At 45.9% G+C, this 25,542-nt stretch overlaps 1 protein-coding gene across 1 annotated transcript in view; it reads right to left on the bottom strand.

The window, feature by feature from the left end:
• CARD11 (caspase recruitment domain family member 11) overlaps positions 1 to 25,542 on the bottom strand; it is a 586,831-nt gene that overhangs the window by 172,900 nt on the left and 388,389 nt on the right. The window contains exon 15 of the mRNA XM_068244905.1: positions 16,060 to 16,261. Within this exon, the coding sequence (XP_068101006.1) occupies positions 16,060 to 16,261 (202 nt within the window). The remainder of the gene's footprint in view (positions 1 to 16,059; positions 16,262 to 25,542) is intronic.

Here is a 25,542-nt window from a genome sequence, read left to right as displayed (position 1 = left end):
GAACCACAGTGAGAGCCATTATCCACAAATGGAAAAAACATAGAACAGTGATGAACCTTCCCAGGAGTGGCTGGCCGACCAAAATTACCCCAAGAGCGCAGAGAAAACTCATCCGAGAGGCCACAAAAGACCCCAGGACAACATCTAAAGAACTGCAGGCCTCACTTGCCTCAATTAAGGTCAGTGTTCACGACTCCACCATAAGAAAGAGACTGGGCAAAAATGGCCTGCATGGCAGATATCCAAGGCGCAAACCAGTTTTAAGCAAAAAGAACATTAAGGCTCGTCTCAATTTTGCTAAAAAAACATCTCAATGATTGCCAAGACTTTTGGGAAAATATCTTGTGGACCGACGAGACAAAAGTTGAACTTTTTGGAAGGTGCGTGTCCCGTTACATCTGGCGTAGAAGTAACACAGCATTTCAGCAAAAGAACATCATACCAACAGTAAAATATGGTGGTGGTAGTGTGATGGTCTGGAGTTGTTTTGCTGCTCAGGACCTGGAAGGCTTGCTGTGATAGATGGAACCATGAATTCTACTGTCTACCAAAAAATCCTGAAGGAGAATGTCCGGCCATCTGTTCGTCAACTCAAGCTGAAGCGATTTTGGGTGCTGCAGCAGGACAATGACCCAAAACTCACCAGCAAATCCACCTCTGAATGGCTGAAGAAAAACAAAATGAAGATTTTGGAGTGGCCGAATCCAAAGTCCTGACCTGAATCCTATTGAGATATTGTGGCATGACCTTAAAAATGCGGTTCATGCTAGAAAACCCTCAAATAATGCTGAATTACAACAATTCTGCAAAGATGAGTGGGCCAAAATTCCTCCAGAGCGCTGTAAAAGACTTGTTACAAGTTATCGCAAATGTTTGATTGCAGTTATTGCTGCTAAGGGTGGCCCAACCAGTTATTAGATGCAGGGGGCAATTTCTTTTTCACACAGGGCAATGTAGGTTTTGAGTTTTTTTTTCTCACTAAATAATAAAAACCGTCATTTAAAACAGCATTTTGTGTTCAATTATGTTATCTTTGAGTAATAGTTAACGGTTTTTGATGAGCAGAAACATTTAAGTGTGACAAACATGCAAAAGAATAAGAAATCAGGAAGGGGGCAAATAGTTTTTCACACCACTGTATATATATATATATATATATATATATATATATATATATATATATATATATATATATATATATATATATATTCTGTGAATTTTAAATTCCAAAGTTTACCACTACCTCCTAGGCATTTTAATACAATCTGGCGCCCGGGGCCCTTGTACTCTCCAAACTGTTTTTGCTATGATCTTAATATTCATTCAGTTACATGGGAACAGTAAATTCGGGCGCCTGAGGCTAGTGGACAAATCGGGCGCCGCCATTCACTCCTATAATAAATATCGTTTAATGGGCGCCCGATAGGAAAAAAGGGCGCCGGAGAAAAATAACGTTTTAAAAGCGGCGCCCGGAGACTTAATGTTTTATTACTGCTTCTCATGATTACACATTATTTAATGATTTATACATTTTTAAATATTATTTTTAAACGAAAAACAGTACAATATTTTTTTTCAAACATTATTTTTAAACGAAAAACAGTACATTTTTTTTTTTTTACATTATTTTTAAACGAAAAAACCAACAGGGGGGTCTTAGGTTTAGGCACCAACAGGGGGGTCTTAGGTTTAGGCACCAACAGGGGGGTCTTAGGTTTAGGCACCAACAGGGGGGTCTTAGGTTTAGGCACTAACAGGGGGGTCTTAGGTTTAGGCACCAACAGGGGGGTCTTAGGTTTAGGCACTAACAGGGGGGTCTAGGGGTTAGGGGTAGGTACAGGGAGGGTTACTTAGGCACCAACAGGGGGGGTCTTAGGTTTAGGCATCAACAGGGGGGTCTAGGGGTTAGGGGTAGGTACAGGGAGGGTTACTTAGTAATTTTTTTTTTTAAACGTTATTATACGTTTCAGTATTTAAACGAAAGATTAACGTTTTTACAATTGCCGATTTAATGCACATTATTTAACGATTTATAACTTTTAAAACATTAATTTTAAACGAAATACAGTACAATACATTTTTAAACGTTATCCATGCTTATCGTTAAAAACCCGGCGCCCTTTTTTCCCAGCGCCCCTTTTTAACGTACGCCAGTTACATTGCAGTTTTTATTTCTATGTTATCTAAACACAATACCATGACATATTGTGCCCAGTAGATGGCAGGATTATACCAACACACTATTCGCAATAATACACAAAGTCCTATATAAATGCTGTCCTCACTTTATTACCTAACCAAACCATCTTAGGCCACAAATATATAAATATACCAGATATGCCACACTATATTTGCATCCCTCTTCTAGGTATAATATCGATAGACCCCATCATTTTAGCCATCAGGGAAAAATGCCCATTTCCAAGACGGCGCCACAGGTACTTCCTGTCCCGGGCCTCACAGCCAGACAGCTTCTCCACATCACATACACCCTTATGCTGCGACCGAATTGGTCACAACTTCCTGGCAGGATTCCACCAGCCCGCCCCGCTCCCCGATTGGCCGCGGGGCGGAACTATGGACTATTTAAACTGCCTTTTCTGTAACACTGGTAAGTTGATACTGCTGCTTTTCCTTCTTCTCTATTTTAAAGGGATTCTGTAGGGGCATCCTGTGGATAAAAACCGCCACTTACCTGGGGCTTCTATCAGCCCCCTGTAGCAGTAATGTCCCACGCCGTCCACCTCCGATCCGCCGTTCCCCGCCGCCGACCCCGGTCTAGCGCGGCACGCCGTCCAACTGCGGCTGCGTGGCCTGCTCGCTCCCGCCTGCATTATGCCCGCGTCATCAGAAGTTAGTGCGCGGGCGCAGTACAAGAAACATTCGTACTGCACCTGTGCAGTAAGCTTCCGGGGCGGACGACTCTTAACCTCTTGACGACCAGCTAACGCCGATTGGCGTAAACTGGTCGTCTGCGGGTTACCATGGAAACGATCGAGCAGCCTTTCCATGTCAGTTCACGGAGGGTGTCTCCATGAACAGCCGGAGAGCCGCCGATAGCGGCTCACCGGCAAAATGTAAACAGGCGGGGAAGAAATCCCCGCTGTTTACATGATACGGCGCTGCTGCGCAGCAGCGCCGTAAGGCAGATCGGCGATCCCCGGCCTCTGATTGGCCGGGGATCGCCGGCATATGATAGGCTGAAGCCTATCCCACAATGCGCAGGACGGATGCAGCCCAGGAGGGGAGAGGGAGGTAAGGGGAGGGAGGGAGCGCACAAAACGCTGCGGAGGGGGGCTTTGAGGAGCCCCCCCCGCTACCCACTAATGGCCGGCGGCGATCAGACCCCCCTTCCCCCCCCCCCCAATAAAAGGTAGGCTGCATTGGCCATTTCCCTCACTCGTGTGGCTGCAGTAATTAGAGAAGGTAGAGTTGCTGCAGAGACATAGGGAAAGCTTACTTAGGCTCTTGTTAGGCTTGTTAGCTTGCTCCTTGCTGATACTTATTGCTAAAAAGCACACCTCAACAGCTTTTTTGAGAGCTAATGTTGTTCTTGTGATCTATTTTTGTTTAGTTTTTTTTTGCGTGTCCCACTGACACTTGCATATACAGCCCTGTCAGTCAGTCAGTCGCAGCTGGCCCTTGGCTCCTTGCTAATTCCTACTGTGCCACTGCCAGGCCCACCACATTCAGTGCCTACCTTTTCACTGCACGTGTGTGACAGCTGCACATTTGTAGCAATAATTTGTAATACCGATCACTACATACCTGTTCATGTTTACTGCAGCTGCGTGACAGAAGCACGGAGTGTTATATATTAGTCACTGCACCTGTTCACGGTACCCGTGTGTGTGAGACAGCTGCACATTGTATTGATACTAGTCACTGCATACCTGTTCAGTGCACCTGTGTGACTGCACATTGTATTAGTCAAGTCAGTGCATACCTTTCACTTCATCCCCCCAATATAGGCAAAACAGGCAGAGGCAGGCCACCCGGCAGGTCTGTTCGAGGTTGTGCTGTCGTGATTTCGTGCGGCCCTGAACCAAAGTACAGTGTTTAGAAGGCAAGTGCCATCAACCCCCAAGATTGTCAGGATGTAGTTGACTATTTAACACAGAACATCTCATCTTCCTCAGCTTCTGCACGGAACCGTGACATATTTTCCTCCTCCTGCTTTGATCCTGGCACCCCACTTAACACTCAGTCGGCCGCCACCACCAAAGTGCCATCATCCCAGAGCTCAGCAGTTTGGACATTTCTGCCTCAGATGAGAGCAATGCCATCGGTACTCTCTGCCACCAAAAATTGAGCCATGGAAAGACCAAGACCCGCGTAGGGACAACTTTCTTACGAAGGCACATGATGACAAAGCACAAACTGCAATGGGATGACCACCTGAGGAAAAGTTTGTAAAGCAGTAACACAGCGCTGTTACGCTTGGTGGTATATTCTCCACAGTCAGCATGACATACATAAGCTGACGTGAAGGAGGTACACACGCTAGCACAAGGAACCAGGATATCCCCAGTTTAGTGGAGGAGAGGACTGACTCCAACAGGAGATGTGGCGCACAGAGCAGCCACAAACAATCCTTTCACTATAGTGGCTCAGCGCAAGGTAGCGCTGAGCGCATAAACCAGAACTCAGAAGATCAGGACAGGCAACAGAATGAACGCTTGCTTAACTAGTCACTGCTTAAGTGACAGCAAGCGTCCAAAACAAGACAGACTGGAACGAGGCAGCCAATGCGATCTCAGCAGTGGCGTGCCTCACAAGGACAGGACAGAATAGTCGGGAAATAGAGTCAAAGAAGGCAGACATAATACAGACAAATATACAATAGGTATGATTCCCTAGCGTATTATGATTACAGCTATCAATGAACTACAAACGACTAACTGACATATGAATATATCGGCGATAAACCGATATATGACATAAGCAAGGAACACTAACTAAGAACTGGTGCAGGACAAGGAAGAAGACTAGGAAGGATTAGCTACTTCTACGCAGAAGTGAACGCAATCCACGCAAGGTAACAGGAACAGGACTGAACTAGCTAAGCACGGGTGATCACGATACGCGCAACCTACCAAAATGTGCTGGAAACTGACTGACTGAACACAGGATATAAACAGTTCGAGTCCGTATATATAAGCGACACTGATGTATTAACGTAACACGAATACAAGGAAAATAACAAACACGCTAGTATGCGTATATATTGGCGATGAACCGATATATGATGCAAGACTAGCAAAGTAGCAATTACTGATAAACAGAACAGAACTAGAAGGACTCACTGACCCCTGCGCAAGAGTCAGTGCAGTCCACACGGACTAGGAATGGGGGGGCCGAGACAGAGTAACAGACTGATCTTAAACTATGATAGCCCGATGAGCCCTGCAGGAAGCAGATCTTTATACTGAGGTCATCCAATGGGAGCAGACATGCAGATTCCCACACAGGTGAATGGTAATTTGTTCAATCCTGAGCTGGCCAGAACTGCAGAGCGACTGCAGATGGAATCAGCAGATGGAATGCAAGCAAATGCATGTAATTACATTAAAAACTGCTTGTCTTCAGTACAATTGCAGCCAGCAGTACATGCTGCAGATGTGATCATAACAGGCGCCAAGTAGACTAAAATCGATTAAAAACTGTTTAAAAGGGTGAAGTTGGTGGACTCACCGCCCTCGTAGAAAGAAAGACCGGACAATGGGACGTTACTCACAGTATAAAGTAACTTTTTATTAAAAGCTCCAAAGTTGCAACGCGTTTCACAGGTCACAATCCCGCTTCCTCAGGCAAACATTTTTGGAGGGTACAAAATCGGGTCAATGGCCTGGCTGTGTCAATGGCCTGGCTGTGTTACTGCTTTACAAATTGTCTAGCCCACCCTTGGTGGAGGGCTGTATCCCCATTCCTTCCTGTCTAAAGAGAGCGACTTCTTAAACCTGAGCGGGGTCAGGTTATAATTCTCCCCACCTGCTTATCCAGTAGTTTGTGAGTATAACCGTTACTTTGTTGTACACCTGACTAATTGTCACTGAGATACTACACTATATTGGGCTCTCGGTTTCCTTTTGTCTCCTTCAACCTGAGGAGAAGCAGCGCACAAAACAAAGCCACACACCGCAGTGGAAGATACCAGGCCGCAATTATTTCTCAAAAAAGGTGATACCCAAACTGTACCGTGATGTTGAAAGGCAAGTGGTGTCATCTCTGGCACACAGCGTTGGGTCAAGGGTGCATCTGACCACGTGGTCTGCAAAGCACGGTCAGGCCTGCCCGAAGACCAAGTCAGTCCCCACACACAGCATCTCTGCCTGCAGGCCGCTTGACTGCCTTCTCCGCAACCACCAACAGGGTCCAGGACTCCGGGTGGATTCCAGATTTTTTAAGGCCACTGCAAGCAGCGGCTGCTATAATAATTTTACTGGTTCGTGTACATGCCTACCTAATTTTTGTGGCTGCACTGCACCTGCAGCAACAAAACAAAAGGCATGTACATGTGTCAATTCCCCTTCGTGATCATTACCTTGCCCCGGTGAAGGGGCTTGCGTATCACAATGAAGCAATGACCGCCGGCTATATGAGTGTGTCGGGGAGGGGGGCACACCCAAGATAATAAGGTCGTTGTTTCATTGTGGATAGACCAAATTCGATCAGCTTGACAGTCACTGTTGTTCTATTGAGCTACCAAAGCCCGGCGACCACATGGGCTTTAAAACCGCCATGGCCTGCACTCTCGCCATGGTGCGCACTAGTCCAGCATGGCCGTCACTACACAAACAGCTGTTTGTGAGTTTGATGTGTCAGTGTGAAGCAGTACACTAATTACACTACCTGATTGATGTATACACATGCAAGATGTTTTAAAGCACTTTAGGCCTCCAATTCAGCATGCAATGTGATTTCTGCCCTTAAAACGCTGCTGTGCGTCAAATCCAGATTTTTCCCTGGGACGTTTGGCATGTATCCCACTCCGCTATGCTCCCTCCAGGTATTAGACCCCTTGAAACATCTTTTCCATCACTTTTCTGGCCAGCATAAATGCTTGTAGTTTTCAAGTTCGCCTCCCCATTGAAGTCTATTGTGGTTCGCGAAGTTCACGCAAACCCGAACTTTTGCGGAAGTTCGCGTTCGATGTTCACAAACCTAAAATCGGAGGTTCGAGCCATCTCTAACCCTGACAGATCCAACATGTGTATTAGTCCATTCCCTCATAAGGGATTCTCAGGGTTTTATTTATTTTCAGAAGAAGGTGTGAAAAAATGATTACCACTCACACCATCACACTACCACTTTTTACTTTGAACTCATACCTTTTCTCACCCCCAATATCCTAGCAGATTACCCCACCAGTTATTTTTTTTTTATATCAGCAAATGATCTCTGAACAGTAAAATATTCGTTCAAGTTACTCAGGTATGGGGAATTTAACAAACTGACCAAATCTTTACCTTCACTAATTCCAAAGCTTTGCTTCTTATCAGGATACCATTATCCAGTAGCTGGAGGGGTTGGCACATGGAAGTACCCATAGGACTTTAAACTAGGTTGTCAGTAATCACCAATGTCTTCTTCTAGACGTACAGTGGGTTGCAAAAGTATTCGGCCCCCTTGAAGTTTTCCACATTTTGTCACATTATTGCCACAAACGTGAATCAATTTTATTGGAATTCTATGTGAAAGACCAATACAAAGTGGCGTACAAGTGAGAAGTGGAATGAAAGTCATAAATGATTCCAAACATTTTTTTACAAATAAATAACTGCAAAGTGGGGTGTGTGTAATTATTCAGCCCCCTGAGTCAATGCTTTGTAGAACCATCTTTTGCTGCAATTACAGCTGCCAGTCTTTTATGGTATGTCTCTACCAGCTTTGCACATCTAGAGACTGAAAACCTTGCCCATTCTTCTTTGCAAAACAGCTCCAGCTCAGTCAGATTAGATGGACAGCGTTTGTGAACAGCAGTTTTCAGATCTTGCCACAGATTCTCGATATGGTTTAGATCTGGACTTTGACTGGGCCATTCTAACACATGGATATGTTTTGTTTTAAACCATTCCATTGTTGCCCTGGCTTTATGGTTAGGGTCATTGTCCTGCTGGAAGATGAACCTCCCTCCTGTCTCAAGTCTTTTGTAGACTCCAAGAGGTTTTCTTCCAGGATTGCCCTGTATTTGGCTCTATCCATCTTCCCATCAACTCTGACCAGCTTCCCTGTCCCTGCTGAAGAGAAGCACCTTCAGAGCATGATGCTGCCACCACCATATTTGACAGTGGGGATGGTGTGTTCAGAGTGATGTGCAGTATTAGTTTTCCGTCACACATAGCATTTTGCATTTTGGCCAAAAAGTTCCATTTTGGTCTCATCTGACCAGAGCACCTTCTTCCACATGTTTGCTGTGTCCCCCACATGGCTTGTGGCAAACTGCAAACGGGACTTCTTATGCTTTTCTGTTAACAATGGCTTTCTTCTTGCCACTCTTTCATAAAGGCCAACTTTGTGCAGTGCACGACTAATAGTTGTCCTATGGACAGATTGCCCCACCTGATCTGTAGATCTCTGCAGCTCGTCCAGAGTCACCATGGGCCTCTTGACTGCATTTCTGATCAGCGCTCTCCTTGTTCGGCCTGTGAGTTTAGGTGGACGGCCTTGTCTTGGTAGGTTTACAGTTGTGTCATACTCCTTCCATTTCTGAATGATCGCTTGAACAGTGCTCCGTGGGATGTTCAAGGCTTTGGAAATCCTTTTGTAGCCTAAGCCTGCTTTAAATTTCTCAATAACATTATCCCTGACCTGTCTGGTGTGTTCTTTGGACTTCATGGTGTTGTTGCTCCCAATATTCTCTTAGACAACCTCTGAGGCCGTCACAGAGCAGCTGTATTTGTACTGACATTAGATTACACACAGATGCACTCTATTTAGTCATTAGCACTCATCAGGCAATGTCTATGGGCAACTGACTGCACTCAGACCAAAGGGGGCTGAATAATTATGCACACCCCACTTTGCAGTTATTTATTTGTAAAAAATGTTTGGAATAATTTATGATCTTCGTTCCACTTCTCACGTGTATACCACTTTGTATTGGAAGTCCAATAAAATTGATTCATTTTTGTGGCAGTAATGTGACAAAATGTGGAAAACTTCAAGGGGGCGGAATACTTTTGCAAGCCACTGTAAATCAACCCTATGCATTTTCAACAACTCCCAGCTCTGCTGTACCAAGAATAATTCTTACTTCAAACCCATAAGTACATTTGATGTCATGGAACTTGAGAGAAAGAGAGAGAGAGAGGGGGAGAGAGAGAAGCTGTCTTCACAAGGAAACCTTCAATAAACAAAATATTGGGGATGAAAAATCAATTTCATCCAGTTGCTCAAAGGCATTTTACATGACTGCCCCCTGTCTGGTTTGCTAAAGTTGTAATTTCTGATGCAGTTTTTCATTATCATTTAAGTTGTGTGAGTTCAGAAATCACATTTACATCTGGTCAAATTGGTACAGCAGCCAGCAAACGTCAGGAAGAAGTCAGCAAATCTGTATGTTTGTTAACTTCATGCTGCCCAGTCTGAAATGTGTTTGCAATACCTTTGATTGTTCACCTCCTCATAGAGATGGCTCGAACCTCCGATTTTCAGTTCACAAACCTTGAACGCTAACCTCCGCAAAAAGTTCGGTTTGCGCGAACTTTAGCGAACACAATATACTTCAATGGCGAGGCGAATTTTGAAAACTAGAAACATTTATGCTGGCCACAAAAGTAATGGAAAAGATGTTTCAAGGGGTCTAACATCTGAGTTTTTGCATGGAGGAGTGGGATACACGCCAAAAGTCCCGGGGAAAAATCTGGAATTGACGCACAGCAGCGTTTTAAGGGCAGAAATCACATTGCATGCTAAATTGGAGGCCTAAAGTGCTTCAAAACATCTTCCATGTGTATACATCAATCAGGGAGTGTAATTAGAGTACTGCTTCACACTGACAGACCAAACTCACTGTGTAACACACCACAAACAGCTGTTTGTGTAGTGACGGCCATGCTGGACTGGTGCGCACCATGGCGAGAGTGCAGGCCATGGCGGTTTTCAAGCCCATATGGTCGCCGGGCTGAGGTAGCTCAATGACAGAACAAGAGTGACCGTCAAGCTGATTAAACTTGGTCTGTCCTCAATGAAGCAATGACCTTATTATCTTGGGTGTGCCCCCCCCCCCCCCCCCGACACACTCATATAGCGGGCGGTCATTGTTTCATTGTTATACGCAAGCCCCTTCACCGGAGCAAGGTAACGATCACGAAGGGGAATTGACACATGTACATGCCTTTTATTTTGTTGTTGCAGCTGCAGTGCAGCCAGAAATATTAGGAAGGCATGTACACGCACCAGAAAAATTATTATAGCGAATTCAGGAATCCGCCTGGAGTCCTGGACCCTGTTGGTGGTGGCGGAGAAGGCAGTCAAGCGGCCTGCAGGCAGAAATGCTGTGTGGGTAGCGACTTAGCCTTGGGGCAAGCGGTCACACGGCGTGCAGGCAGAGATGCTGTGTGTGGGGACTGACTTAGTCTTCGGGTGGGCAGTAGCCCTCCGGGATCCATGCCTCATTTATTTTGATAAAGGTGAACACTTCTTTGACTTAGGCGACTTCTCTCTTCTCAGTGACAATGCCTCCAGCTGCGCTGCAGGTCCTTTCTGACAGGATGCTTGAGGCAGGGCAAGACAGAAGTTGGATGGCAAATTGTGACAGCTCTGGACACAGGTCAAGCATGTGCACCCAGTAGTCCAAGGATTCATCACTGCCCACAGTGTCTACATCCACACTTAAGGCCAGGTAGTCAGCTACCTGCCGGTCGAGGCATTGGTGGAGGGTGGATCCGAAAGGGCTAAGGCGAGGCATTGGACTAAAGAATGTCCGCATGTCCAACATCACCATGATATTGCTAGAGCGTCCTGTCCTTGCCTGCGTGGACATGGGAGAAGGATTACTGGCAGTGGTACCTTTATTCCGTTGTGCTGTGACATCACCCTTAAAGAGACTCTGTAACAACATTTTTAGCCTTATTTCTTCTATCCTGTAAGTTCCTATACCTGTTCTAATGTGGTCTCTTACTGCAGCCTTTTCTAGTTGCACAGTGGCTGTATTATCTCTGTTATCTAATCTAATCTTCTTCTTTCCTTTGTCAGCTTTGTCAGCTCAGGCAAGAATGAGCTGCTCTGCTTGTGATAGGGAGAAGCTATACACACCCTCTCCACACCCCCTGCAGGATCTGTATGAGTCACAGACTGAGCTTCTCTGAGCCTATCACAAGCTGGTTAGCAGCCATGTCTTTTGTTTGTAAACACTGCCTAAAACTGGCAATTACAAGCCATGATTGAAGCAGGGAGTGGCAGAAACAACACAGAGGGGAACAGGAGAACATAATGAATAGAATGGTATGCTTATTATTGTAAGAATTTTAGAGTACAGATTCTCTTTAAACGCACTGTAAAGCATAGTTGCCAGCTTGTTCTGCAAGTGCTGCATCCTTTCTGCCTTCTGGTGATTTGGAAACATGTCCGCTACTTTGTGGTTATACCGAGGGTCTAGTAGCATGGCCATCCAGTACAGCTCATTCCCCTTGAGTTTTTTTATACGGGGGTCTCTCAACAGTCTGGACAGCATGAAAGACGCCATCTGCACAAAGTTGGATGCAGACCTACTATCCATCTCCTCTTGCTCTTCCTCAGTGATGCCAGGTAAGTTCTGCTGAGGTTGTTCTTCCGCCTCCTCCTCCAAAAAAACACTTTCCTCATCTGACTCCTCTTCCCCACCCGACTCTTCCTCCTCCCCCTCTGTGCTGCCGCAGGTGTTGAGGAAACATCTGGTTCTGATGAGAATTGATCCCACAACTCTTCCTCCTGTTTCTGTTGCTGTTCACGCTCCTCCACAGCTTGATCCACCACTCTACGCATGGCACTTTCCAGGAAGAAAGCATATGGGATCAAATCACTGATGGTGCCTTCACTGCGACTCACCAGGTTTGTCACCTCCTCAAACGGCCGCATGAGCCTGCAGACATTTCGCATGAATGTCCAGTACTTCGGCCAGAACATCCCCAGCTCCCCAGAGCATGTCCTTTGACTGTAGTTGTAGAGATACTGTTTAATGGCTTTCTCCTGTTGCAGCAGGCAGTCAAACATCAGGAGGGTCGAATTCCAGCGAGTCGGGCTATCACAAATCAAGCATCTCACCGGCAAGTTGTTTCTCCGCTGAAAATCGGCAAAGCATGCCATGGCCGTGTAAGACCGCGTGAAATTCCCACACACCTTCCTGGACAGCTTCAGGATGTCCTGTAAGCCTGGGTACTTAGACACAAATCTCTGAATTATGAGATTCAGCACATGTGCCATGCAGGGTACATGTGTCAACTTTCCCAAATTCAAAGCCAAAATGAGATTGCTGCCGTTGTCACACACCACGTTGCCGATCTCCAGATGGTGCGGGGTCAGCCACTGATCATACCTGTTTGTTAAGAGCAGCCAGAAGAGCTGCTCCAGTGTGACTCCCCGCCTTGAGGCAAGACATGTCTAAGATGGCGTGACACCGTCGTACCTGGCATGCAGCGTAGACCCTGGGGAGCTGGGGCTGTGTAGCTGGAGAGGAGATCGCAGCACCAGTAGAGTTGAACTGCCACTCAGCCAAGGAGGAGGAGGAGGATGACAGCAAAGAGGATGTAGCAGGAGGAGAGGAGGTGGCAGCAGGCCTGCCTGCAAGCCGTGGAGGTGTCATGACTAGGTCCGCTGCACAGCCACATACTCCCTGTTTGCCAGCTGTCACCAGGTTGACCCAATGGGCTGTGTAAGTAATGTACCTGCCCTGACCGTGCTTGGCAGACCAGGCATCCATGGTCAGATGGACCCTTGACCCAACGCTGTGTGCCAGAGATGACACCACTTGCCTTTCAACTTCATGGTACAGTTTGGGTATCGCCTTTTTTTAGAAACAATTGCGGCCTGGTATCTTCCACTGCAGCGTCCAAATGGCCACAAATTTTCAGAAGGCCTCAGAGTCCACCAGCTGGTATGGAAACAGCTGGCGAGCTAACAGTTCTGCCAAGCCAGTTGTCAGACGCGGGACAAGGGGGTGACTGGTAGACATTGGCTTCTTCCGCTCAAAGATTTCCGTCACGGACACCTGGCTACTGCTGTGTGCAGAGGAGCAGGAACCACTCAAGGTGAGAGACGGAGTGGAGTAGGGTGGCTGTGATTGTGAAGGTGCAAGGGAGAAAGCGGCTGAAGATGATGCAACTGAAGGAGGAAGAGGAGAAGGAGGGTGGCTTTGCTTTCGTGTGCTGCTTTTCCTCAGATGGTCTTCCCATTGCAGTTTGTGCCTTTTCTCCATGTGCCTTCGTAAGACAGTTGTCCCTACAGATGGCATTGCTCTGATTTAAGGCAGACACACAAAAAAATTTCCAAAACGCTTAGCCCCCCTGGGGTGATGGCACTATGGTGGCATCAGCAGCTGACGTTGAAGGGCATGTTCACTGGCTGTCCATAGGTGGCGATACATGGCGCCGGACACTGCCACCAGCTGTTTCTGACGACGAGCTCCCCCTGCTTCTTTCAGGAACTCGTCTCCTCCTACTCCTCTCTGACTCCCCTTCTGAACTGTCTCCTTGGTCTTCTTGTCTATTAGGATCCCACGTGGCATCCATATCATCATAATCATCATAATCATCCTCCCCAGCTTCGCTTGCCTCAGACACCTCATAAACTGCACCAACAGCAGGCACTTCATCATCCTCCTCCTCACATCTTATGTCCATAGTGTCGCCTAACTCAGATATATGAGGTGGTGTAACTTGCCTAGTGCCTTCATCTTGTTGTAACAATAATGGCTGTGAATCAGTTAATTCCCCACCAAATAACTCCTGCGAAGTGTCAAATGCAGCGGATGTGGTGCTTGTAGTAGCGCTGGTGGCTGCGGAAGATGAGGTGTTCTGTGTTAAATAGTCAACCACGTCTTGACAATCTTGGGAGTTGATGGGACGTGCCTTCTTCTTAGCACTATACTTTGGGCCAGGGCCGCACAAAATCATGTCAGCACGATCTCGAACAGACCTGCCGGGTGGCCTGCCTCTGGCTCTGCCTCTGCCTGTTGTTTTGTCCATATCGGGGGGGGGGGGGGGGGGGGGGGGTCGTGAAGTGAAAGGTATGCACTGGCTTGACTAATACAATGTGCAGGCACACAGGTGCAGTGAAAGGTATGCAGTGACTGGTATTACAATACTATGTGCAGCTGTCACACAGGTGCAGTTAACAGGTATGCACGGACTGGTATATTAAACAGCTTGCAGTCACACAGGTACTGTGAACAATTATGCAATGACTAATATTACAAATTTGCAGCTGTCACACATACAGGTACCGTGAACAGGTGCAGTGACTGATGGTATGTAACACTGCATGCGCTCACATAGGTAGCTAGGTGCACTGAACAGGTGGGTATGCAGTGATTGGTATTACAAATGTGCAGCTGTCACACACACAGGTACCGTGAACAGGTGCAGTGATTGTTGGTATATAAAACTGCGTGCGCTCACGTAGGTAGGTAGGTGCCTTGAACAGGTGGGTATGCAGTGATTTGTATCACAAATGTGCAGCTGTCACACACACAGGTACCGTGGACAGGTGCAGTGACTGTTGGTATATAAAAATGTGTGCGCTCACGTAGGTAGGTAGGTGCACTGAACAGGTGGTTATGCAGTGATTGGTATTACAAATGTGCAGCTGTCACACACACAGGTACCGTGAACAGGTGCAGCGACTGGTGGTATATAAAACTGCGTGCGCTCACGTAGGTAGGTAGGTGCACTGAACAGGTGGGTATGCAGTGATTGGTATTACAAATGTGCAGCTGTCACACACACAGGTAGTCACGGAATGTGCTGAGCCTGGCAGTGGCACAGCAGGAATTACCAAGGGGCCAAGGTCCAGCAGCTGCGACTGACTGACAGGGCTGTATATGCAAGTGTCTGTGGGACACACATACACACACACAAAAAAGATCACAAGAACAACACTGGCTCTCAAAAGAGCTGTTGAGGATGAGGAGTGCTGTTTAGCAATAAGTATCAGCAAGAAGGAGCAACCTAACAAGCCTAACACAAGAGCCTAACTAAGCTTTCCCTATGTCAGCAGGTTCTCTCCCTTCTCTAATTACTGCAGCCACACGAAATGGCTGATGCTGCCTGCATTTTATAAGGGATGGGGGGGTGGGCTCCAGGAGGGAATGTAGCCTGATTGGCTACCCTCTGTCTGCTGACTGTGATGTAGAGGGTCAAAGTTAACCCTAATGATGTAGTATAGGGGGCGGGTCGAACTCGCATATAGTTTGTGGTTCACCGTGAACGCGAACCAGCGAAGTTCGCGCGAATAAGTTCACGTGCTAACCATTCGGGCCATCCCTACCTCCTTATTAAGACACTGATTAGCTTACTTGGTGCTGTCTTACAGGTTGTAATGGTTTGGGAGTACTAAAATTGTTTCGATCTCAGCATCCTTTTTACTGACCATTATTATACATCACTACGGGGTCTATATATCCTTTTAGAGATTTATATTAGAACCTTATATTTCTTATTCATTTTCTAAGATCTTCAACTGCATTTCAAGTATTGTCTGACCCATAAATCATCAAAGAGAGGGAGCATTCTCAGGCACGCTGTGGGGATTGAAAATTTACAGAATACCAAAGAGGTTCTTGAGTCCAGAATCAGCACTTTTTTAAAAGTGAGTTTTAGCTTTACCCATTGACTGCAATGAAATTTACTTTCCAGTTTTCATGAAAATATTGGGAATTGAAAATTGTTAGTTTTTTTCATTATTCTGTTAATCCGAATGAGCACCTGGGGCTAAGTTAAAATATAAAAATGCCATATCTGCACGATAAATATGTCCATCTGGCGCAGTATGTGCTGTCAAATTGTAAACACAAAAAATATCAATCAGTTTGCCTATAAGATGTATAATCATATTTATATACTAGTACATTAATAGACTTACCATGACAAGTTGATATCCTTCTTTGAGACCTACTTTTTCAGCTCCTGAATCAGATTTAACAGAACTGATAAAAATTCCTCTTTCATTGCCACCAATTATTGTGATTTCTTTTATGAGGTTATCTCCATCCAGAGTGACATTCTGTACAGAATTACTGTTGCTTCTTATTCGTCCAATAGATGTTACAGATGGACGGAAGGGTCTGCAACAACATAATGAATACTTACTATACTACTAATTACAGCTAAATAATATTTTTTCTGTCAGGTACCCAACCTGATGCATTTATCTAAATGGATCTCTCACTGCCCTTCCATGTAGCACATATACGCTTTAAACTGTTCGCACTGTAAAACAGTTTATTTATCAAGCACAAACAGTAATAAAAGATATGATTACTTTATTAATCTAAAGCTGACCATACTCTTCCAGATTGCCACCCTCTGAAAGGAATCAATACTTAAAGGAATTGATTCCTACCACACACAGCACATAAATTTTCAATAGATCTATTGAAAATCGATCAAACTTCAGCATTGCATTAATCCATGCAGTGCAACACTATGGCTGATTGATCGACTGCTGCTCCTACCCCATCCCCAACTGACCTTGATTTTTCATCCTGTCAGATACATTTGATGTATTGGACATTTTGGGGGCATCAATTTTTTAGCAGATGAATGGAATCTGCAGAGAATCGAACAGGAAAATCAAAGAATGTGTGGGTAGTGTACCTTAAAAATGTGTTAATATGTGCATCCAAAATGTTATAGGACAACAGATCTGAGTGGAATATGGAGGCTGCCATTTTTATTTCCTTTTAAGCAATGCGCAATGCCTGGCTGTCCTGCAGCAATGTGCATTGCTCCCTCTAATACTTTTAGTCATAGGACCTGGAGAAGCATGCAGATCAGATATTTGATTTGAAGCAAACCCAGGCCCTTTGGTGAAAAATCAAATACCTAAGAAGAGGGAATCCTCTGCATCCTTCTGAGGCTTTTTTTTTTTTTTTTTGCTGTCCTCCAAACCTCCGTTGCTGCCTAGGACCCTTTAGAATATCGGGGCTGTGCTCCTTTTCTGGCACAAGTGCATCTGTGCAAGCACGGCTGCACCTGCACAGTCACATGGAGTTGCTTGAGCACGAGTGGCTCCCGCTTACTGCACAGATGCTGGCATATGGAATCGTTCTAAGGGGCCATGCTACACAAGGCAGTACCCAATGAATGCCTGGGAAGCCTCCAAAGGATGCAGATGCTTCCATATTCTTAAGTAAGAATGTGTTTTTGTACCTGAGGTTCATTTTGGGTACACTTAACCACTTGAGGACCTAGGGCTTTACCCCCCTTAAGGACCGGCCACTTTTTTTCCATTCAGACCACTGCAGCTTTCACGGTTTATTGCTCGCTCATACAACCTACCACCTAAATGAATTTTGGCTCCTTTTCTTGTCACTAATAAAGCTTTCTTTTGATGCTATTTGATTGCTCCTGCGATTTTTACTTTTTATTATATTCATCAAAAAAGACATGAATTTTGGCAAAAAAAATGATTTTTTTAACTTTCTGTGCTGACAGTTTTCAAATAAAGTAAAATTTCTGTATACATGCAGCGCGAAAAATGTGGACAAACATGTTTTTGATAAAAAAAAAACCATTCAGTGTATATTTATTGGTTTGGGTAAAAGTTATAGCGTTTACAAACTATGGTGCCAAAAGTGAATTTTCCCATTTTCAAGCATCTCTGACTTTTCTGACCCCCTGTCATGTTTCATGAGGGGCTAGAATTCCAGGATAGTATAAATACCCCCCAAATGACCCCATTTTGGAAAGAAGACATCCCAAAGTATTCACTGAGAGGCATAGTGAGTTCATAGAAGATATTATTTTTTGTCACAAGTAAGCGGAAAATGACACTTTGTGAGGAAAAAAAAAAAAAAAAAAGTTTCCATTTCTTCTAACTTGCGACAAAAAAAAATGAAATCTGCCACGGACTCACCATGCCCCTCTCTGAATACCTTGAAGGGTCTACTTTCCAAAATGGGATCATTTGTGGGGTGTGTTTACTGTCCTGACATTTTGGGGGGTGCTAAATTGTAAGCACCCCTGTAAAGCCTAAAGGTGCTCATTGGACTTTGGACCCCTTAGCGCAGTTAGGCTGCAAAAAAGTGCCACACATGTGGTATTGCCGTACTCAGGAGAAGTAGTATAATGTGTTTTGGGGTGTATTTTTACACATACCCATGCTGGGTGGGAGAAATATCTCTGTAAATGACAATTTGTTAATTTTTTTTACACACAATTGTCCATTTACAGAGATATTTCTCCCACTCAGCATGGGTATGTGTAAAAATACACCACAAAACACATTATACTACTTCTCCTGAGTACGGCGATACCACATGTGTGGCACTTTTTTGCACCCTAACTGCGCTAAAGGGCCCAAAGTCCAATGAGTACCTTTAGGATTTCACAGGTCATTTTGAGAAATTTCGTTTCAAGACTACTCCTCACGGTTTAGGGCCCCTAAAATGCCAGGGCAGTATAGGAACCCCACAAATGACCCCATTTTAGAAAGAAGACACCCCAAGGTATTCCGTTAGTAGTATGGCGAGTTCATAGAAGATTTTATTTTTTGTCACAAGTTAGCGGAAAATGACACTTTGTGAAAAAACACAATTAAAATCAATTTCCGCTAACTTTTGACAAAAAATAAAATCTTCTATGAACTCACCATACTCCTAACGGAATACCTTGGGGTGTCTTCTTTCTAAAATGGGGTCATTTGTGGGGTTCCTATACTGCCCTGGCATTTTAGGGGCCCTAAACCGTGAGGAGTAGTCTTGAAACCAAATGTCGCAAAATGACCTGTGAAATCCTAAAGGTACTCATTGGACTTTGGGCCCTTTAGCGCAGTTAGGGTGCAAAAAAGTGCCACACATGTGGTATCGCCATACTCGGGAGAAGTAGTACAATGTGTTTTGGGGTGTATTTTTACACATACCCATGCTGGGTGGGAGAAATACCTCTGTAAATGGACAATTGTGTGTAAAAAAATCAAAAGATTGTCATTTACAGAGGTATTTCTCCCACCCAGCATGGGTATGTGTAAAAATACACCCCAAAACACATTGTACTACTTCTCCCGAGTACGGCGATACCACATGTGTGGCACTTTTTTGCACCCTAACTGCACTAAGGGGCCCAAAGTCCAATGAGTACCTTTAGGATTTCACAGGTCATTTTTGTTTCAAGACTACTCCTCACGGTTTAGGGCCCCTAAAATGCCAGGGCAGTATAGGAACCCCACTAATGACCCCATTTTAGAAAGAAGACACCCCAAGGTATTCCGTTAGGAGTATGGTGAGTTCATAGAAGTTTTTATTTCTTTGTCACAAGTTAGCGGAAATTGATTTTAATAGTTTTTTTTCACAAAGTGTCATTTTCCGCTAACTTGTGACAAAAAATAAAATCTTCTATGAACTCACCATACTCCGTACGGAATACCTTTGGGTGTCTTCTTTCTAGAATGGGGTCATTTGTGGGGTTCCTATACTGCCCTGGCATTTTAGGGGCCCTAAACCGTGAGGAGTAGTCTTGAAACCAAATGTCGCAAAATGACCTGTGAAATCCTAAAGGTACTCATTGGACTTTGGGCCCCTTAGCGTACTTAGGGTGTAAAAAAGTGCCACACATGTGGTACCGCTGTACTCAGGAGAAGTAGTATAATGCGTTTTGGGGTGTATTTTTACACATACCCATGCTAAGTGGGAGAAATATCTCTGTAAATGACAATTGTTTGAGTTTTTTACACACAATTGTCCATTTACATAGAAATTTCTCCCACCCAGCATGGGTATGTGTAAAAATACACCCCAAAACACATTATACTACTTTTCCTGAGTACGGCGGTACCACATGTGTGACACTTTTTTGCAGCCTAGGTGCGCTAAGGGGCCCAACGTCCTATTCACAGGTCATTTTGAAGCATTTGTTTTCTAGACTACTCCTCGCGGTTTAGGGCCCCTAAAATGCCAGGGCAGTATAGGAACCCCACAAGTGACCCCATTTTAGAAAGAAGACACCCCAAGGTATTCCGTTAGGTGTATGGCGAGTTCATAGAAGATTTTATTTTTTGTCACAAGTTAGTGAAAAATGACACTTTGTGAAAAAAAAACCAATAAAAATTAATTTCCGCTAACTTTTGACAAAAAATTAAATCTTCTATGAACTCGTCATACACCTAACATAATACCTTGGGGTGTCTTTTTTTTCTAAAATGGGGTCACTTGTGGGGTTCCTATACCGCCCTGGCATTTTACAGGCCCAAAACCGTGAGTAGTCTGGAAACCAAATGTCTCAAAATGACTGTTCAGGGGTATAAGCATCTGCAAATTTTGATGACAGGTGGTCTATGAGGGGGCGAATTTTGTGGAACCGGTCATAAGCAGGGTGGCCTTTTAGATGACAGGTTGTATTGGGCCTGATCTGATGGATAGGAGTGCTAGGGGGGTGACAGGAGGTGATTGATGGGTGTCTCAGGGGGTGGTTAGAGGGGAAAATAGATGCAATCCATGCACTGGGGAGGTGATCGGAAGGGGGTCTGAGGGTTTGGCCGAGTGATCAGGAGCCCACATGGGGCAAATTGGGGCCTGATCTGATGGGTAGGTGTGCTAGGGGGTGACAGGAGGTGATTGATGGGTGTCTCAAGGTGTGATTAGAGGGGGGAATGGATGCAAGCAATGCACTGGCGAGGTGATCAGGGCTGGGGTCTGAGGGCATTCTGAGGGTGTGGGCGGGTGATTGAGTGCCCTAGGGGCAGATAGGGGTCTAATCTGATAGGTAGCAGTGACAGGGGGTGATTGATGGGTAATTAGTGGGTGTTTAGGGTAGAGAATAGATGGAAACACTGCGCTTGGGTGGTGATCTGATGTCGGATCTGCGGGCGATCTATTGGTGTGGGTGGGTGATCAGTTTGCCCGCAAGGGGCAGGTTAGGGGCTGATTGATGGGTGGCAGTGACAGGGGGTGATTGATGGGTGGCAGTGACAGGGGGTGATTGATGGGTGGCAGTGACAGGGGGTGATTGATGGGTGATTGATAGGTGATTGACAGGTAATCAGTGGGTTATTACAGGGGAGAACAGATGTAAATATTGCACTGGCGAATTGATAAGGGGGGGTCTGAGGGCAATCTGAGCGTGTAGGCGGGCGATTGGGTGCCCGCAAGGGGCAGATTAGGGTCTGATCTGATAGGTAACAGTGACAGGTGGTGATAGGGAGTGATTGATGGGTGATTGATGGGTAATTAGTGGGTGTTTAGAGGAGAGAATAGATGGAAACACTGCGCTTGGGTGGTGATCTGATGTCGGATCTGCGGGCGATCTATTGGTGTGGGTGGGTGATCAGATTGCCCGCAAGGGGCAGGTTAGGGGCTGATTGTTGGGTGGCAGTGACAGGGGGTGATTGATGGGTGATAGGTGATTGGCAGGTGATTGACAGGTGATCAGTGGGTTATTACAGGGAAGGACAGATGTAATTAATGCACTGGCGAATTGATAAGGGGGGGGGGGGTCTGAGGGCAATCTGAGCGTGTGGGCGGGTGATTGGGTGCCCGCAAGGGGCAGATTAGGGTCTGATCTGATAGGTAACAGTGACAGGTGGTGATAGGGGGTGATTGATGGGTAATTAGTGGGTGTTTAGAGAAGATAACAGATGTAAACGATACATTTGGGAGGTAATCTGACGGCGGGTTTGCGGGCGATCTAATGGTGTGGGTGGGTGATCAGATTGCCCGCAAGGGGCAGGTTAGGGGCTGATTGATGGGTGGCAGTGACAGGGGGTGACAGGGGGTGATTGATGGGTGATAGGTGATTGGCAGGTGATTGACAGGTGATCAGTGGGTTATTACAGGGAAGAACAGATGTAATTAATGCACTGGTGAATTGATAAGGGGGGGTCAGAGGGCAATCTGAGCGTGTGGGCGGGTGATTGGGTGCCCGCAAGGGGCAGATTAGGGTCTGATCTGATAGGTAACAGTGACAGGTGGTGATAGGGGGTGATTGATGGGTAATTAGTGGGTGTTTAGAGAAGATAACAGATGTAAACGATACATTTGGGAGGTAATCTGACGGCGGGTTTGCGGGCGATCTAATGGTGTGGGTGGGTGATCAGATTGCCCGCAAGGGGCAGGTTAGGGGCTGATTGATGGGTGGCAGTGACAGGGGGTGATTGATGGGTGATAGGTGATTGGCAGGTGATTGACAGGTGATCAGTGGGTTATTACAGGGAAGAACAGATGTAATTAATGCACTGGTGAATTGATAAGGGGGGGTCAGAGGGCAATCTGAGCGTGTGGGCGGGTGATTGGGTGCCCGCAAGGGGCAGATTAGGGTCTGATCTGATAGGTAAAAGTGACAAGTGGTGATAGGGGGTGATTGATGGGTGATTGATGGGTAATTAGTGGGTGTTTAGAGGAGAGAATAGATGTAAACAATGGATTTGGGAGGTGATCTGATGTCGGATCTGTGGGCGATCTATTGGTGTGGGGGGGTGATCAGATTGCCCGCAAGGGGCAGGTTAGGGGCTGATTGATGGGTGGCAGTGACAGGGGGTGATTGACGGGTGATTGATGGGTGATTGACGGGTGATTGACAGGTGATTGACAGGTGATTGACAGGTGATCAGGGGGATAGATGCATACAGTAAACAGGGGGGGGTGGTCTGGGGGGGGGGTCTGGGGAGAGTCTGAGGGGTGGGGGGTGATCAGGAGGGGGCAGGGAGCAGGGGGGGGGGATAAAAAAAAAATAGCGTTGACAGATAGTGACAGGGAGTGATTGATGGGTGATTAGGGGGGTGATTGGGTGCAAACAGGGGTCTGGGGGGTGGGCAGGGGGGGGGTCTGATGGGTGCTGTGGGCGATCTGGGGCAGGGGGGGGAGAAATCAGTGTGCTTGGGTGCAGACTAGGGTGGCTGCAGCCTGCCCTGGTGGTCCCTCGGACACTGGGACCACCAGGGCAGGAGGCAGCATGTATAATACACTTTGTAAACATTACAAAGTGTATTATACACTTTGTATGCGGCGATCGCGGGGTTAACATCCCGCCGGCGCTTCCGTATAGCCGGCGGGATGTTGCGGCGAGCGAGCGGTGACAGGCGCCGGCGGAGGATCGCGTCACGGATGACGCGATCGCTCCGCCCATGCCCTTAAATGGACCGCCGCCTCTGTGGGTGAGGCCGTCCTGCAGGGCTCCACTTCCCCGCCGCCCCTGTGTAGTGGGCGGTCGGGAAGTGGTTAAGGTTTGACTGCTTTTGCTGCATGCTTGTTTCAAGTGTGTGATTCAGACACTACTGGTGCATGAAAGATCAGCAGGATGCCAGCCAACTAGTATTGTTTAAAAGGAAATAAATATGGCAGCCTCCATATCGCTCTCAGGTCAGTTGTCCTTTAAGGGGACTCATAGCATATCAGTTGTTATTATCTATTATTTTAATGATGCTCAGTTTAAAGAGAGACTGAAGCGAGAATAAATCTCGCTTCAAACCTCAGAGTTAGCAGGGGCATGTGTGCCCCTGCTAAAACGCCGCTATAGCGCGGATTAACGGGGGTCCCTTCACCCCCAAATCCCCCTCCGTAATGCGGGGCAGCGCTTCCTGGTTGGGGCAGGGCTAACCGCCGCAGCCCTGCCCCACGCGCGTCTGTCAGCACGTATCTCCGCCTCTCCCCCGCCCCTCTCAGTCTTCCTTCACGGGGGCGGGGGAGAGGCGGCGATGCGCCGCTGACAGACGCGACTGGAGGCAGGGCTGCAGCCGTTAGCCCTGCCTCCAGGAGCGACCAAATGCACGACCAAGTCGTGCTGGGGTGGGTTTGGGGGTGAAGGGACCCCCTTTGTGCGGCGCGATAGCGGCGGTTTAGCAGGGGCACACGTGCCCCTGCTAACTTTGAGCTCTGAAGCGAGATTTATTCTCGCTTCAGAGTCTCTTTAACAAAGGATGGGTTTTTCACCGTATTACCTTACTCACAGAGGCCTTTTCCAGAAGGAAAAAAAAACTTTAGAGGTACATCAGTAGGTGTACATCAGTACATGTGGTAAATGATTGACATTTACTTGGTTTATATGCTTCTTATATCCATCTTGCCAAATTGACCTGCTTCACATTAGATCAGCTCTCAGCAGAGATCTGACTGAATAAATTGCTCTGTTCAGCACAGCTTCAAGCTTTAACTGCTTGATGCAGTACAGAAGCAATGCAGTATTTTTCTCTTGCTGCTTCAGTCCCCATCCACTCTCCATAATTCTTTTTCCATGTTAGTCTTACTGACCAATATTCAGTCAACAGAACAGTCAAACATTAAGCAAGGTGAGGCCTTGTTATTTCTTTACATCTTTGTTATGTTTGATGTTTTGATGGTTTACTACTTAATCTAGTACACATATTCAGTAGTGTGTGGTGTGTCTACATTTAGATGGTAAACTCTATTGAGATTTATACTGCTCCTAGGCAAATAGCTATTGTCAAATGACAAGAACCAGCCAGCATGCTCTTCTGCACTGGGAAGGACATTGTTTTATGAAACTGGCAAGTTGTATTTCATCATGTTTCCATAGAAATGAGGACATTTTGTGATCTTTTACAATTATGGACTTAAAAGTCAATTACAGATTTTTTTTTTTAGAAAAATAGGAAGGAAAACATGTTTAAGTAGCAGAAAACTGGTCCAGATAGTTGCAGAAACCCCTTGCAAACTCAATAGAGAACAAGAAGAAAGCCCATGCTGCCGAGACTTTGTTGATTTTTACGTTTTAGAAGTGGGGAGTTGGCTCCTGTTTGTAAGGTGTCCAGGTGATCGCCAGTTACCCCTCAGATCCAATACCTCAATCTCCACCACAATCTTCACCTATAGCCTTGAATGGGAAACTCAATACCGCATAGATGTGGGAAATGTACAGTGTGTAGTGTGGTTGAAGTGGAAAACGTGTTCAGCAAGGTTGGACAAAAGAATGGGAGATACAGAGTTTCATAAATTGTGACTCAGAATGGGTGACTTACCAGTTCATTTGCTCATGTCCCCAAATTTACATGGGAAAAACATCACATTAATTAAAAAAGTGGATTGGTGAGCACATTAATGACATAAAAAGTGGCAACAAAAATGGACAATAACGCAGTGATATAGCTGAACATTTCTGGAAATTTCACAGTGCAAGTATAGTTAAAACATTCAAAGACATTTACAAACTTCCCAGAAGCAAGTGTGGAGGAGAAGAGGAGATACTGGTGTGCCAAAAGAAGTCCAAATGGATTTACACATAGAGCCCACTGGCCCCAGCTGGACTAAATAATGAACTGTCCTGTATGCCATTGCTCTAAGGTGTCTGTGTGTATAAGCACAGTGAGTCAATTTCAGAAAAAAAACAACAAAAAAACGAGTGAGATGTTGTACTCAGCCGTTTTGAGAACTAAGAGCAAGATGCTCATTAGAGCTGG

Source organism: Hyperolius riggenbachi, chromosome 7 (assembly GCF_040937935.1).
Source record: "Hyperolius riggenbachi isolate aHypRig1 chromosome 7, aHypRig1.pri, whole genome shotgun sequence".
In the NCBI taxonomy this organism is placed as follows: Eukaryota; Metazoa; Chordata; class Amphibia; order Anura; family Hyperoliidae; genus Hyperolius; species Hyperolius riggenbachi.
This window is presented reverse-complemented; position numbering and strand designations above follow the sequence as displayed.